This window comes from Hyla sarda, chromosome 4, assembly GCF_029499605.1.
Source record: "Hyla sarda isolate aHylSar1 chromosome 4, aHylSar1.hap1, whole genome shotgun sequence".
NCBI classification, from domain to species: Eukaryota; Metazoa; Chordata; class Amphibia; order Anura; family Hylidae; genus Hyla; species Hyla sarda.
Window position 1 is genome coordinate 410,043,353 of NC_079192.1, and position 18,948 is coordinate 410,062,300.

At 38.7% G+C, this 18,948-nt stretch overlaps 1 protein-coding gene across 4 annotated transcripts in view; it reads right to left on the minus strand.

Moving 5' to 3' along the window:
* The window catches only part of SYN3 (synapsin III), a 301,143-nt gene that overhangs the window by 187,257 nt on the left and 94,938 nt on the right, over positions 1-18,948 (minus strand). For all 4 annotated transcript variants that reach the window (XM_056517637.1, XM_056517635.1, XM_056517636.1 and 1 more), the window contains exon 4: positions 2,224-2,315. In XM_056517637.1, the coding sequence (XP_056373612.1) occupies positions 2,224-2,315 (92 nt within the window). The remainder of the gene's footprint in view (positions 1-2,223; positions 2,316-18,948) is intronic.

The following is an 18,948-nucleotide window of genomic DNA, read 5'->3' on the forward strand; positions in this document are numbered from 1 at the left end:
AAACAATTTTCCCTATTAACCTATAGTGTGCTGGTTATGGCATAAATTACGTCATCAATGTGACGTCACCTGTCGGTCAAAGGCCATGTCATGATTGTGATGACAAGTCCTTCGAGAGATACTAACCAATGCCACCACCAGAAGAACTTAGTCTTCATTCATGTTAAGGGGATCCTTCAGTATTAAAAATAAAAACACTTTCTGGGTCTTGTTAACCGGTGGTGTGCTGGTTTTAGTAGAGGACACATGGTTGATGTGATAACATTTGCCATTCGAAGGCCATTTCATAAGTGTGATGATCTTGCGAGAGTATATATATTGGAACTTTGTCTTGTTCCATGTTAAAGGGGTTTTTAGTACTGATAATAAAAATACTTTTTATTTAAGACATCATCATAATTAAGTAAGGGTTCCTCAACTACCATCTGCCACAACATCTTTAGAGTGTGTGAGTGTGCCCAGGGGACTTAATACCAACATACTAGCCCATCTTATTTCAGTTTTTGGTGACCCCCAAAGTGGTAACAAGGATTAGAGACACACTCTAGTTTTAGTGAACAATGAGTCCTACTGCTCTTAGACCTACAACTACCAGTTGGTTCTAGTTGTGCCCCCAACAGCGCTCCTACTGGGTCACTGCAGCTTTATGGGGCAATGGAGAGAACTTGGCTCTCTACACCCCTGAAATGTTTTTTTCTACAAGATACAAAATTGGTGTTCTTGAGCCAAAAGCCCTGAGGGTCCTGGGAACTGAGTGAAGGTCATCACTTAATTTTGGGAATTTGGGAATTTTGGGAACCTATTGGCTTCTAGATGCAAGAAGAAACAGCATTTCTTTTTGCCTTACAAAAATCCTTTTTGGAGTAGGTTGCAATTGTGCCCATGTTATCTATGGGGTAAATGGTCACATGCCATTGAGTAGGGATCTTTTAGAGTAGGTTGCCTGACTGCAATCTTTTCGAGGTATCTACAAAGATATCCAAAATGTGTCAACCTAACTTCACTTTTAGGCCTAAAAGCATGAAAATGTTTAATGGATCCTGGAATGGAGGTCATGGTGACGTGGTAATGAAATTCAAGGACTGGTAATGTAACAGAAAGGTGTTCTGATTCCCAAACTAGATCATGCCCCCAAAACTGAAGACATGTGTGACCTCTACTCTCATCATATAATGACCTGGATGAATTCGGGACTTCCCAGACTTTCTACGATGTCTTATCTTTGAAGTGATAGAGCACCATATCTAGATGGCCCTAATCCTAATCTCCATTGGAGCTCTGAATCGTGGACCCCAATACAAAATATGTAACAAGGCCTCCAACAACAAGACTGTGTCTTCTAATGGGGTAAACAGGTCCGGGTACCTCTGCACTCCCTATATCTATGGCTTTATTGGGTCAGGTATAGCTTGGAGCCTATCAGCATGCACTATTAAAGGGTATTCTTTTGTCGGCTGATGTAGTGGGCAAAAGGGGTGGTTTCACCAAAATGGCTTCCTCAGGGGGCGTGTGACATGCCCCCTGAGGAAGCCATTTTGTTGAAACCACCCCTTTTGCCCACAACATCAGCCGGGTGTACTTTTTGTTAAACCTGAGGAAGACCCGAGATAGTGCCGAAACGCGTCAATTTTTACTATGAAAAATAAAATATAGGTTGTCCTGTGCTGGCCTGGGTCCTTCATTTATGTCCATACTGTAAGCAGCGCCTCCTAGACCGTTTTCCCTTGTAATTTCACTATGTTGTAAATGGAATCCTTTCATGCCTTCTGGGGAACGTTATTAAAATGTCACTTCATAAAGCAAATAAACAGCTTCACACCAGGAGGGCGGCCATGTTGTGACATCTCAGCGAGAGGAGATATATTGTTTTAATGGAGCAAAGAAAACATTTTCTATTAAGATTACTGTTTTCTCTACCGTATGTTGGGTGGATAGAAGAAAAGTTCTGTGTATGTTTATAAGGACAGTGAAAAAGTAAAGAACCAAGTAGAGAATTGGACCGGGAGGGGTAGGAATCCCCCAAGAAATATAGGTCATGTGATCAAGTTGTTTGGTTCTTCCCATCATATTCCCATCACTTTATGATCCTGACCTCTGGAAATTGAGGACCATATTGGAGATCATAATAGCAGCAATTGAAATAACTGGAGAAACATCATGAAATAACACAAAACATTTTACGAAAAAAAGATGTCATGTGACCCTTTCAAGAGTTTCTCTCACCTGACCACCCTGGTGCCGTTTCTCATAACTTGCATATCCACCATACAGCCGCCATTCACGTACGACGCCAGGTTGAGCTCGCAGAATTCGGCCTGGAAAGAATTAAATAACAATTTAGTAGAATTATATCTGTAACATGTCGTACCATCACAATGTTTGCCCCCAAAGGGATTATTTATTTGCTTTGAGAAAAATCTCTATTTTTTTTTTTAAAGTTCTTGAAACGTATTGCTAAGTTTCTCAGAGAACAGCTGTGATCTGTGGGGAAACCTTGTAGTAAGTGTTCAGTTTACCTGCAGCGCCACTACAGGGGAAATTAAGCATTGCACAGTGTCAATTTAAAACAGTAGTCTGGTGAAATACAACCCCCCCACCCCCACCCCGAGATCTCCTGCATGGGTCCCCGGCAATTTGACGGAAGCAGCCAGAAGCCGCCGCCGGGACACCCCCTCCATGTATCCCTATGGGGTACATGGAGGGGGCGTGTCCGCCAGTGCTCAGTGCCGAGGTCGGCACGCCCCCTTCCAGAATTCTGCCGTGGCCCCATTCAGGAGATCTCAGCGCTCGGACCCCCTGCGATCTATAACTTATCCCTTATCCACCATGAAGTGATTTTAGTCATTACCTACCAGACAAAAAAAAAAGGACATGCTTAGGAAAGATCCCTGCTTGTCTTGGGCCTAAATGGTTATGTTGTGAAATTACCATAACGCTGTGGCTATCTTTTTTGTGAAGTGGCTATTTCCTGTTGGCGTTCCCTCCCTCCAACTACAAGTCCCATAATTCCTTGTTTGTAAGGTCACTTTTCTCCCTCCCACACATCAGCCACCCCACCCTTTGAAACAAACCTGTTATCCCTTCCATACAATAGACCAGTGTTTTCTAACCAGGATGCCTGCAGAATGATCTCCCTCCCACCCTGCGGTTGCTTCACTCATTGAAGCACAGACAAGCTGCCTTTTAACACCTGACTAGTGATGTAATGTATCAGGCCACACTGCAACCTGGGAAAACCTGCGACGACATTCATGTTGTATGCTGTTAAAGGGGTACTCTGCTGCTAGACATCTTGGATAGGGGATAAGATGTCTGATCGTGGGGGTCCAGCTGCTGGGGCCCCCTGCGATCTCTTGGCATTTTAAACAAACATCACAACCACGCCTCCTTTATTTTACTTACGACTACACCCCCTCGTGAAGTCACGCCACACCCCCTCCATTCATGTCTAGACATGAATGGAGGGGGGGTGGCGTGACGTCACGAGGGGGCGTGGCCATGACATCACGATCACGGCCACCGGCTGGATCACCGGGAAGCCCCTTTAAAAATAAACATTGGGGCAAAAATCACAGAAGAATTGCGAGACCACCATGAAACACCGGTACAGACAGTAGACTATGAACTACACTAACTTTACAGCCCCTGTAGTCAAATAAAATAAAATAAAAATACTGAAATACCCCTTTAAGTCAATAGGTTGTGTGTATAGTACAGGACAGGTCCTCCCGAGTGAGAGACGCTCTTTGTGGTCTTCAGAATTGTCCAGAATTGTATATGTAATTGGGTTTTATAAACTCGTCAACCCTTTTACAGCAAACATATGTGAGTCCTATAGGAGGCTGAATACTAACTTCTGCCCTGTTACAGCTGCTCAGGAAAGGCACGTGTTTAACCTGGTAGGAGGGTTTCCTGCCGGCTGCTAAATTTAGCCATTTCTGATTTCTTTCCCAGTTCCTGCCGTTTCTGCGAAGAATCATCTACAGACAGACCTCGCATGTCAGCACCGTCACTATGAAGTACACAACCTGATCAAAGGCGGCGGCTGCACCGCAGGCGGCTGTACAGCGCTACACTTTGATTTCTGAGAAGTTTGATCAAATATCAGAGATTTTTGGGCGATGGAGCGATTGGGCTGAACGGATAGGGGCCAGGGAGGATAGACCGGCCAAAGTCCTGATCATCTAAAGTGATCCGATTACATGAGCGAATGAGGAGAACCTCCACATAACTATAAAAGAGCAAGTCCAGTGTCTGTATGAGGAGCTTAATACTATAATACTGCCCCCTATGTACAAGAATATAACTACTATAATACTGCTCCTATATACAAGAATAAGACTACTATAATACTGCCCCTATATACAAGAATATAACTACTATAATACTGCTCCTATATACAAGAATATAACTACTATAATACTGCTCCTATACACAAGAATATAACTACTATAATACTGCTCCTATATACAAGAAAATAACTACTATAATACTGCTCCTATGTACAAGAATATAACTACTATAATACTGCTCCTATATACAAGAATATAACTACTATAATACTGCTCCTATATACAAGAATATGACTACTATAATACTGCCCCTATATACAAGAATATAACTACTATAATACTGCCTCCTATATACAAGAATATAACTACTATAATACTGCACCTATATACAAGAATATAACTACTATAATACTGCTCCTATATACAAGAATATAACTACTATAATACTGCCTCCTATATACAAGAATATAACTACTATAATACTGCTCCTATATACAAGAATACAACTCCTATAATACTGCCCCTATGTACAAGACTATAACTACTATAATACTGCTCCTATATACAAGAATATAACTACTATAATACTGCTCCTATATACAAGAATATAACTACTATAATACTGCCTCCTATATACAAGAATATAACTACTATAATACTGCCTCCTATATACAAGAATATAACTACTATAATACTGTCTCCTATATACAAGAATATAACTACTATAATACTGTCTCCTATATACAAGAATATAACTACTATAATACTGCTCCTATATATACAAGAATATAACTACTATAATACTGCTCCTATATACAAGAATATAACTACTATAATACTGCTTCCTATATACAAGAATATAACTACCATAATACTGCTCCTATATACAGGAATATAACTACTATAATACTGCTCCTATATACAAGAATATATCTACTATAATACTGTCTCCTATATACAAGAATATAACTACTATAATACTGCCTCCTATATACAAGAATATAACTACTATAATACTGCTCCTATATACAAGAATATAACTACTATAATACTGCTCCTATATACAAGAATATAACTACTATAATACTGCTTCTATATACAAGAATATAACTACTATAATACTGCACCTATATACAAGAATATAACTACTATAATACTGCTCCTATATACAAGAATATAACTACTGTAATACTGCCTCCTATATACAAGAATATAACTACTATAATACTGCCTCCTATATACAAGAATATAACTACTATAATACTGCTCCTATATACAAGAATATAACTACTATAATACTGCTTCTATATACAAGAATATAACTACTATAATACTGCACCTATATACAAGAATATAACTACTATAATACTGCTCCTATATACAAGAATATAACTACTATAATACTGCCTCCTATATACAAGAATATAACTACTATAATACTGCTCCTATATACAAGAATATAACTACTATAATACTGCTCCTATATACAAGAATATAACTACTATAATACTGCTCCTACATAGAAGAATATAACTACTATAATACTGCTCCTATATACAAGAATATAACTACTATAATACTGCTCCTATATACAAGAATATAACTACTATAATACTGCTCCTATATACAAGAATATAACTACTATAATACTGGTCCTATATACAAGAATATAACTACTATAATGCTGCTCCTATATACAAGAATATAACTACTATAATACTGTCTCGTATATCTACTATAATACTGTACAGGACCCATCTTCCCTCGTTCGGCGCCTGGTGGACACGTGTTGCTCATCTGTTCAGATCGGAGGTCGCTGCCATTTCAAGAACCAAGAGATACATCAAATTCTGGCAATAAGACAACGGTAATAATAAAAATTCACTGAGAACCACACGTCCCCGGAGGACTCCAGGACTCTTTCCAGGAACTCCTTGGAGCGAGGACACCAGTGGAGGCCCTGACCTCATCTGTTCTAGCTATTCGTACTACAGGGTCGTAAGCTAAAGATTGAGCTACACAACAACACTTGGTTGAGGCCAAACTTTTAAATTAGAAGGGGTTACTCGTGTTCGAACTAGTTTCACCACTAGATGGCAATGTTCTAGCCTTGCGTTGTTGGTACAGACAGTTTAGCCAGGGGTAACTCTTATATACTGGTCCATCCTGAGTTCCCCTATAAGCAGCTTTAGTCAGTGCTCTTTTTTTATCCTAGACTATGAAAAATACAACATGTATCCTTGTGTAAACTAGTGTGATGTTTCACCACTAGATGGCAATATCCGAGTCTTGTGTTGTTGATACAGCCAGTTTACATACTGATCCATCCTGAGTCCCTCTAGAACAGTGGTTCTCAACCTTTTTCGCGACTGTACCCCCAAAGGGTGAAAGTATGTCCACGGGTACTCCTCCTGTGTAACTTACGCGCGAGGGGTCCCCACAGACAAAATAAGTCGTAAAAGTACTTAATTTCATAATGGCGTGTGCTTACCCTTCTAATGCGATACTAATGCGATACTCAATCTTCTTGTGCCATTATTCCCCCCTCCATCTTAATCCTTTTTGCCATTATCCCCCTCCCCCCTCCATCTTAAAGGGGTACTCCGGTGAAAATATATATATATATATATATTTAAATCAATTGGTGCAAGAAAGTTAAACAGATTTGTAAATGACTTCTATTAAAAAATCTTTACCCTTCCAGTACTTATTAGCAGCTGTATGCTACAGAGGAAATTCTTTTCTTTTTTAAAAAATTTTGTCTTGTCCACAGTGCTCTCTGCTGACACCTCTGTCCGTATCAGGAACTGTCCAGAGCAGAAGAAGAAAATCCTGATAGCAAACCTCTCCTGCTCTGGACAGTTCCTGACACGGACAGAGGTGTCAGCAGAGAGCACTGTGGACAAGACAAAAAAAGAAATTCAAAAAGAAAAGCATTTCCTCTGTAGCATACAGCTGCTAATAAGTACTGAAAGGATTGAGATTTTTAAATAGAAGTAATTTACAAATCTGTTTAACTTTCTGGCACCAGTAAATAAAAAATAAAATAAAAAAAGGTTTCCACCGGAGTACCCCTTTAATCCCCTTGTGCCATTATTCTCATCTTTTTTTTTTTTTAGCAATTGGTGCCAGAAAGTTAAACAGATTTGTAAATCACTTCTATTAAGAAATCTTAATGCTTCCAATACTTATTTGGGGCTGTATACTACAGAGGAAATGCTTTTCTTTTTGGATTTCTCTTCTGTCTGACCACAGTGATCTCTGCTGACATCTGCTGTCCATTTTAGGAACTGTCCAGAGCAGGAGAAATTCCCCATAGCAAACATATGCTGCTCTGGACAGTTCCTAAAATGGACAGCAGAGGTCAGCAGAGAGCACTGTGGACAAGACAGAAGAAAAATCCAAAAAGAAAAGAATTCCCTCTGTAGCATACAGTCGCTAATAAGAACTGGAAGGATTAAGATTTTTTAATAGAAGTAATTTTCAAATCTGTTTAACTTTCTGGCACCAGTTGATTTAAATAAAAGTTTTACACCGGATAACCCCTTTAAGCCTTGTGTTGTTGATACAGCCAGTTTAGCAAGGGGTTACTCTTACATACTGGTCCATCCTGAGTTTCCCCATAAACAGTTTTACCAAGTGTTCTTAATTTTATCCTAGTTCAGTAAACGGCGGTCCGGGTATGCTGGGAGTAGTAGTTTTGCAACATTTGGAGGGTCAAAATTTGGAGATCACTGTCCTAAACAAAGTAAAAAAAAACTATGTTAATGTTTGACCACTAGATGGCGATGTAGAAGTCTTGTGTCGTTGATACAGCCAGTTTAGCAGTTGAAGAAGAGATTCTGTAATTCGTGTTCGTGGGGGTAAAAAGCAGCACTGATGTTCCCCTATTGCAACGGTGACACCTAGTGGCCGAAGCATTGTAAAAATAAGCGCCCCCTTGCTCAGCTCTGTCATTCCTCTTTGCACTCCGCCTTTGCTGATCCCCACAATGAATTGATTATAGCAGAATTATTTTTTCGATTTGGCCGCAGGAATTTATCGCTATGAAAACAATTTACATGGATCTTATCTGATCCGCGCTGTGATCTTCTCTCATAGGAATTGGCGCGCTCCACCGCTGTTGGTCCAAAGGACCCAGAAGTCTAAACAAAGTCATGGAAACAATCCGCAACAATAACCAGGCAGCTTGGTATCCCTATGACATCACAGGTGGACGATGGGGGTTGTAGTCCTGTTATCACTGTCACTAGTTTTAATGGGTGTTTGTGCGTATGATGTGGACACACAGGAGGCAGCAATAGTGATGGGAGTATACAAGACGAAACATTAGTGATGGGAGTATACAAGAAGAAACATTAGTGATGGGAGTATACAAGAAGAAACATTAGTGATGGGAGTATACAAGACGAAACATTGGTGATGGGAGTATACAAGACGAAACATTAGTGATGGGAGTATACAAGACGAAACATTAGTGATGGGAGTATACAAGACAAATCATTAGTGATGGGAGTATACAAGAGGAAACATTAGTGATGGGAGTATACAAGACGAAACATTAGTGATGGGAGTATACAAGAGGAAACATTAGTGATGGCAGTATACAAGACGAAACATTAGTGATGGGAGTATACAAGACGAAACATTGGTGATGGGAGTATACAAGACGAAACATTAGTGATGGGAGTATACAAGACGAAACATTAGTGATGGGAGTATACAAGACGAAACATTAGTGATGGGAGTATACAAGAGGAAACATTAGTGATGGGAGTATACAAGACGAAACATTAGTGATGGGAGTATACAAGAGGAAACATTAGTGATGGGAGTATACAAGACGAAACATTAGTGATGGGAGTATACAAGAGGAAACATTAGTGATGGGAGTATACAAGACGAAACATTAGTGATGGGAGTATACAAGAAGAAACATTAGTGATGGGAGTATACAAGAAGAAACATTAGTGATGGGAGTATACAAGACAAATCATTAGTGATGGGAGTATACAAGAGGAAACATTAGTGATGGGAGTATACAAGAGGAAACATTAGTGATGGGAGTATACAAGAGGAAACATTAGTGATGGGAGTATACAAGACGAAACATTAGTGATGGGAGTATACAAGAGGAAACATTAGTGATGGGAGTATACAAGAGGAAACATTAGTGATGGGAGTATACAAGACGAAACATTAGTGATGGGAGTATACAAGACGAAACATTGGTGATGGGAGTATACAAGACGAAACATTAGTGATGGGAGTATACAAGACGAAACATTAGTGATGGGAGTATACAAGACGAAACATTAGTGATGGGAGTATACAAGAGGAAACATTAGTGATGGGAGTATACAAGACGAAACATTAGTGATGGGAGTATACAAGAGGAAACATTAGTGATGGGAGTATACAAGACGAAACATTAGTGATGGGAGTATACAAGACGAAATATTAGTGATGGGAGTATACAAGAGGAAACATTAGTGATGGGAGTATACAAGACGAAACATTAGTGATGGGAGTATACAAGACGAAACATTAGTGATGGGAGTATACAAGAGGAAACATTAGTGATGGGAGTATACAAGAGGAAACATTAGTGATGGGAGTATACAAGACGAAACATTAGTGATGGGAGTATACAAGAGGAAACATTAGTGATGGGAGTATACAAGACGAAACATTAGTGATGGGAGTATACAAGAGGAAACATTAGTGATGGGAGTATACAAGACAAAACATTAGTGATGGGAGTATACAAGACGAAACATTAGTGATGGGAGTATACAAGACGAAACATTAGTGATGGGAGTATACAAGACGAAACATTAGTGATGGGAGTATACAAGAGGAAACATTAGTGATGGGAGTATACAAGACGAAACATTAGTGATGGGAGTATACAAGACGAAACATTGGTGATGGGAGTATACAAGACGAAACATTAGTGATGGGAGTATACAAGACGAAACATTAGTGATGGGAGTATACAAGACAAAACATTAGTGATGGGAGTATACAAGACGAAACATTAGTGATGGGAGTATACAAGACGAAACATTAGTGATGGGAGTATACAAGACAAAACATTAGTGATGGTAGTATACAAGACGAAACATTAGTGATGGGAGTATACAAGAGGAAACATTAGTGATGGGAGTATACAAGACGAAACATTAGTGATGGGAGTATACAAGAGGAAACATTAGTGATGGGAGTATACAAGACGAAACATTAGTGATGGGAGTATACAAGAGGAAACATTAGTGATGGGAGTATACAAGACGAAACATTAGTGATGGGAGTATACAAGACGAAATATTAGTGATGGGAGTATACAAGAGGAAACATTAGTGATGGGAGTATACAAGACGAAACATTAGTGATGGGAGTATACAAGAGGAAACATTAGTGATGGGAGTATACAAGACGAAACATTAGTGATGGGAGTATACAAGAGGAAACATTAGTGATGGGAGTATACAAGACGAAACATTAGTGATGGGAGTATACAAGAGGAAACATTAGTGATGGGAGTATACAAGACGAAACATTAGTGATGGGAGTATACAAGAGGAAACATTAGTGATGGGAGTATACAAGACGAAACATTAGTGATGGGAGTATACAAGACGAAACATTAGTGATGGGAGTATACAAGAGGAAACATTAGTGATGGGAGTATACAAGACGAAACATTAGTGATGGGAGTATACAAGACGAAACATTAGTGATGGGAGTATACAAGACAAAACATTAGTGATGGGAGTATACAAGACGAAACATTAGTGATGGGAGTATACAAGACGAAACATTGGTGATGGGAGTATACAAGACGAAACATTAGTGATGGGAGTATACAAGACGAAACATTGGTGATGGGAGTATACAAGAGGAAACATTAGTGATGGGAGTATACAAGACGAAACATTAGTGATGGGAGTATACAAGAGGAAACATTAGTGATGGGAGTATACAAGACGAAACATTAGTGATGGGAGTATACAAGACGAAACATTAGTGATGGGAGTATACAAGAGGAAACATTAGTGATGGGAGTATACAAGACGAAACATTAGTGATGGGAGTATACAAGAGGAAATATTAGTGATGGGAGTATACAAGAGGAAACATTAGTGATGGGAGTATACAAGAGGAAACATTAGTGATGGGAGTATACAAGAGGAAACATTAGTGATGGGAGTATACAAGAGGAAACATTAGTGATGGGAGTATACAAGAGGAAACATTAGTGATGGGAGTATACAAGAGGAAACATTAGTGATGGGAGTATACAAGACGAAACATTAGTGATGGGAGTATACAAGAGGAAACATTAGTGATGGGAGTATACAAGACGAAACATTAGTGATGGGAGTATACAAGAGGAAACATTAGTGATGGGAGTATACAAGACGAAACATTAGTGATGGGAGTATACAAGAGGAAACATTAGTGATGGGAGTATACAAGAGGAAACATTAGTGATGGGAGTATACAAGAGGAAACATTAGTGATGGGAGTATACAAGAGGAAACATTAGTGATGGGAGTATACAAGAGGAAACATTAGTGATGGGAGTATACAAGAGGAAACATTAGTGATGGGAGTATACAAGACGAAACATTAGTGATGGGAGTATACAAGACGAAACATTAGTGATGGGAGTATACAAGACGAAACATTAGTGATGGGAGTATACAAGACGAAACATTAGTGATGGGAGTATACAAGACGAAACATTAGTGATGGGAGTATACAAGACGAAACATTAGTGATGGGAGTATACAAGACGAAACATTAGTGATGGGAGTATACAAGACGAAACATTAGTGATGGGAGTATACAAGACGAAACATTAGTGATGGGAGTATACAAGAGGAAACATTAGTGATGGGAGTATACAAGAGGAAACATTAGTGATGGGAGTATACAAGAGGAAACTTTAGTGATGGGAGTATACAAGAGGAAACATTAGTGATGGGAGTATAGAAGACGAAACATTAGTGATGGTAGTATACAAGACGAAACATTAGTGATGGGAGTATACAAGACGAAACATTAGTGATGGGAGTATACAAGAGGAAACATTGGTGATGGGAGTATACAAGACGAAACATTGGTGATGGGAGTATACCAGAGGAAACATTAGTGATGGGAGTATACCAGACGAAACATTGGTGATGGGAGTATACAAGACAAAACATTAGTGATGGGAGTATACAAGAGGAAACATTGGTGATGGGAGTATACAAGACGAAACATTAGTGATGGGAGTATACAAGAGGAAACATTGGTGATGGGAGTATACAAGACGAAACATTGGTGATGGGAGTATACAAGAGGAAACATTAGTGATGGGAGTATACAAGAGGAAACATTAGTGATGGGAGTATACAAGACGAAACATTAGTGATGGGAGTATACAAGACGAAACATTGGTGATGGGAGTATACAAGACGAAACATTAGTGATGGGAGTATACAAGACAAAACATTAGTGATGGGAGTATACAAGAGGAAACAGTAGTGATGGGAGTATACAAGACGAAACATTGGTGATGGGAGTATACAAGACAAAACATTAGTGATGGGAGTATACAAGACAAAACATTAGTGATGGGAGTATACAAGAGGAAACATTAGTGATGGGAGTATACAAGACGAAACATTAGTGATGGGAGTATACAAGAGGAAACAGTAGTGATGGGAGTATACAAGACGAAACATTAGTGATGGGAGTATACAAGACAAAACATCAGTGATGGGAGTATACAAGACGAAACATCAGTGATGGGAGTATACAAGAGGAAACATTAGTGATGGGAGTATACAAGACAAATCATTAGTGATGGGAGTATACAAGAGGAAACATTAGTGATGGGAGTATACAAGACGAAACATTAGTGATGGGAGTATACAAGACGAAATATTAGTGATGGGAGTATACAAGACGAAACATTAGTGATGGGAGTATACAAGACGAAACATTAGTGATGGGAGTATACAAGACGAAACATTAGTGATGGGAGTATACAAGAGGAAACATTAGTGATGGGAGTATACAAGACGAAACATTAGTGATGGGAGTATACAAGACAAATCATTAGTGATGGGAGTATACAAGACGAAACATTAGTGATGGGAGTATACAAGACAAATCATTAGTGATGGGAGTATACAAGACGAAACATTAGTGATGGGAGTATACAAGACAAATCATTAGTGATGGGAGTATACAAGAGGAAACATTGGTGATGGGAGTATACAAGACAAATCATTAGTGATGGGAGTATACAAGAGGAAACATTGGTGATGGGAGTATACAAGACAAATCATTAGTGATGGGAGTATACAAGAGGAAACATTAGTGATGGGAGTATACAAGACAAATCATTAGTGATGGGAGTATACAAGAGGAAACATTAGTGATGGGAGTATACAAGACGAAACATTAGTGATGGGAGTATACAAGAAGAAACATTAGTGATGGGAGTATACAAGACGAAATATTAGTGAATGAGGACGGGATATGAGGTCGGGATATGAGGACGGGATATGAGGTTTGGATATGAATACAGGATATGAGGTCAGGATATGAGGACGGGATATGAGGACAGGATATGAGGTCGGGATATGAGGACAGGATAGGAGGATGAGATATATGTGATCAGGATATTAGGACAGGATATGAGTTCGGGATATGAGGTCGGGATATGAGGTCAGGATATGAGGACAGGATATGAGGTCGGGATATGAGGTCAGGATATGAGAACAGGATATGAGGTCGAGATATGAGGACGGGATATGAGGACAGGATATGAGGACAGGATATGAGGACGGGATATTAGTATGAGAGCATCATTGTTGCTTTTCCTCTTTTACAAGGTTTAGGTAGGAAGACCCAGTAATGCCGGGTACTCAGCAAACCTAACATACAATGTAGTGTGAAAACTTACATAGAAATGAGTGTGATTGCTTGTATGGACACATGTATATAGTGCAATGCGACACCAGTATACAACACAGGGTGATGACTGGTTATATATGTACATAGTTGATATGATGTAGTGTAGTATGAATGGCGGTATACAATGTAGAGTGAGGACTGGTTATATATGTACATAGTTGATATGATGTAGTGTAGTATGAATGGCGGTATAAAATGTAGGGTGAGGACTGGTTATATATGTACATAGTTGATATGATGTAGTGTAGTATGAATGGCGGTATACAATGTAGGGTGAGGACTGGTTATATATCTACATAGTTAATATGATGTAGTGTAGTATGAATGGCGGTATACAATGTAGAGTGAGGGCTGGTTATATATGTACATAGTTGATATGATGTAGTGTAGTATGAATGGCGGTATACAATGTAGGGTGAGGACTGGTTATATATGTACATAGTTGATATGATGTAGTGTAGTATGAATGGCGGTATACAATGTAGGGTGAGGACTGGTTATATATCTACATAGTTAATATGATGTAGTGTAGTATGAATGGCGGTATACAATGTAGAGTGAGGGCTGGTTATATATGTACATAGTTGATATGATGTAGTGTAGTATGAATGGCGGTATACAATGTAGAGTGAGGACTGGTTATATATGTACATAGTTGATATGATGTAGTGTAGTATGAATGGCGGTATACAATGTAGGGTGAGGACTGGTTATATATGTACATAGTTGATATGATGTAGTGTAGTTTGAATGGCGGTATACAATGTAGGGTGAGGACTGATTATATATGTACATAGTTGATATGATGTAATGTAGTATGAATGGCGGTATACAATGTAGGGTGAGGACTGGTTATATACGTACATAGTTGATATGATGTAGTGTAGTATGAATGGCGGTATACAATGTAGGGTGAGGACTGGTTATATACGTACATAGTTGATATGATGTAGTGTAGTATGAATGGCGGTATACAATGTAGGGTGAGGACTGGTTATATATGTACATAGTTGATATGATGTAGTGTAGTATGAATGGCGGTATACAATGTAGGGTGAGGACTGGTTATATACGTACATAGTTGATATGATGTAGTGTAGTGTGAATGGCGATATACAAAGTAGGGTGAGGATTGGTTATATATGTACATAGTTGATATGATGTAGTGTAGTATGAATGGCGGTATACAATGTAGAGTGAGGACTGATTATATATGTACATAGTTAATATGATGTAGTGTAGTATGAATGGCGGTATACAATGTAGGGTGAGGACTGGTTATATATGTACATAGTTGATATGATGTAGTGTAGTATGAATGGCGGTATACAATGTAGAGTGAGGACTGGTTATATATGTACATAGTTGATATGATGTAGTGTAGTATGAATGGCGGTATACAATGTAGAGTGAGGACTGGTTATATATGTACATAGTTGATATGATGTAGTGTAGTATGAATGGCGGTATACAATGTAGGGTGAGGACTGGTTATATATGTACATAGTTGATATGATGTAGTGTAGTATGAATGGCGGTATACAATGTAGAGTGAGGGCTGGTTATATATGTACATAGTTGATATGAGGTAGTGTAGTATGAATGGCGGTATACAATGTATGGTGAGGACTGGTTATATATGTACATAGTTGATATGATGTAGTGTAGTATGAATGGCGGTATACAATGTAGGTTGAGGACTGGTTATATATGTACATAGTTAATATGATGTAGTGTAGTATGAATGGCGGTATACAATGTAGAGTGAGGACTGGTTATATATGTACATAGTTGATATGATGTAGTGTAGTATGAATGGCGGTATACAATGTAGAGTGAGGACTGGTTATATATGTACATATTTGATATGATGTAGTGTAGTATGAATGGCGGTATACAATGTAGGGTGAGGACTGGTTATATATGTACATAGTTAATATGATGTAGTGTAGTATGAATGGCGGTATACAATGTAGGGTGAGGACTGATTATATATGTACATAGTTGATATGATGTAGTGTAGTATGAATGGCGGTATACAATGTAGAGTGAGGACTGGTTATATATGTACATATATGATATGATGTAGTGTAGTATGAATGGCGGTATACAATGTAGGGTGAGGACTGGTTATATATGTACATAGTTAATATGATGTAGTGTAGTATGAATGGCGGTATACAATGTAGAGTGAGGACTGGTTATATATGTACATAGTTGATATGATGTAGTGTAGTATGAATGGCGGTATACAATGTAGAGTGAGGACTGGTTATATATGTACATAGTTGATATGATGTAGTGTAGTATGAATGGCGGTATACAATGTAGGGTGAGGACTGGTTATATATGTACATAGTTGATATGATGTAGTGTAGTATGAATGGCGGTATACAATGTAGGGTGAGGACTGGTTATATATGTACATAGTTGATATGATGTAGTGTAGTATGAATGGTGGTATACAATGTAGGGTGAGGACTGGTTATATATGTACATAGTTGATATGATGTAGTGTAGTATGAATGGCGGTATACAATGTAGGGTGAGGACTGGTTATATATGTACATAGTTGATATGATGTAGTGTAGTATGAATGGCGGTATACAATGTAGGGTGAGGACTGGTTATATATGTACATAGTTGATATGATGTAGTGTAGTATGAATGGCGGTATACAATGTAGGGTGAGGACTGGTTATATATGTACATAGTTGATATGATGTAGTGTAGTATGAATGGCGGTATACAATGTAGGGTGAGGACTGGTTATATATGTACATAGTTGATATGATGTAGTGTAGTATGAATGGCGGTATACAATGTAGGGTGAGGACTACAGATGGCTTCTGTTATATCAGACCCAGAGAGTCATCCTGGGGAGATGTCCCTTTCCTTGGTCTCTGTGTCACTTGCCGCTGTGCAGGGGTCACATACTTACACATTTTCTGACCTATTAGCGGTATCCTGGTAAATAATCCCCTCTCGCTCCTTAATGATCAGGTTATTTGTCTCCTAGAAGTCTGGGCCTGAGCCGCTCATTTACTCATTATCTTAAGTATTTTATAACTTCCTATAGGGCGGTTGTATATTACTCTGGCGCCCGGCTTCTTCCATCTATAGGGTCTGACCATCTGGACACCTTCTACCGCACCATCATTTACTATCCTTTTCTCTATCTTTGATCAAAGTCATTGCTGGTTTAAAAGACAACAGAGTAAAGTAAACATCCTATATAACCTCTATTATAACCAAATAATACTCCCTAAAAGAGCCCACATGATACTATCAAATATATCCCATATAATACCGCCATATGTAGCTTATATGATACCCCCACAGGGTACCCAAATAAGTCCACATGATACTATCACACATATACCGCATAATACATCCATATACAGCATACATAATACCACCATATACTCTCCAAATAATAGCCCCTAAAAGAGCTCACATAATACTACCAAGGTCATCACATATAATGTTGCCAAATAGTTGCCAGATGATACTGCCATATGCAGATTTTTTAATATTACCATAGAGTGCTTACATAATACTATCACATATCTCTATATATATATATATATATATATATATATTATAACATAAAGCCACCATTATACCACAAAAAATACATCGCCATATAGTTCCCAAATTAAACTGCCATATACATTGATTATAGTACAATCAAATAGTGCCTAAATAATATATAGAATTCAGATAACAGTCCCTAAAAGCACCCACACAATACTACTACATATATTCCACATAATACTGCCATATAGTTTCCACCTACTGCTAATATGATTCTACCATAAAGTTTCTTAAATAATACTCCCTGTAAAAACACATTTCTGCTTTATAGTTCTCACATTATACCGCCATATATCGCAAATATAATACCACCATAGAGAGCACAAATAATACTCCCGTAAAGACCTCTCATAATACTACCACAGGTCCCCCAATTATACTGCCATATAGTTCCCAAATATTACTGCCATATCCAGCCGAATAATACTAGATAGTGCCTAAATAATATGCAGTAGCCACATAATACTCAATAAAATAACCAACATAATGCTGCCACATATAGTCCATATAATACCACCTTGTAGTTCTCACATAAAAACATCCATATACTGCTCATATAGTACTATCACACAGTGCCCAAATAAAACACCCTAGAAAATCCACATAATACCACATATATACCGCATAAAATTGTCATATATAGATAATATAATACAACCATAGAGTTCTCAATTAATACCCCCCCCCCTTAAAGAGTCCACATGATACTACTTCACATCCAGCATGATACTGCCATAAAGTCTGCAAATAATACTGCCATATAAGGCCTATATCATCACGCATTGCAGACATAATACTCCCTTAAAGGGGTACTCCACTGGCCAGAGTACGTAACTAAATGTTCCCAACGCTGTGCACGCGCTGCGGTGGTCGGCCCGGACCCTCGTGACGTCACGCCACGCCCCCTCAATGCAAGTCTATGGGTGGGGGCGTGGCAACTGCCACGCCCCCTCCCATAGACTTGCATTGAGGAAGTGGGGCATGACATCACGAGGGGGCATGGCTGACCCCCGCAGCGTGCGGCAACTAAATGTTCCGAATGCTAACCAGTGGAGTACCCCTTTAATGAGCCCACATAATA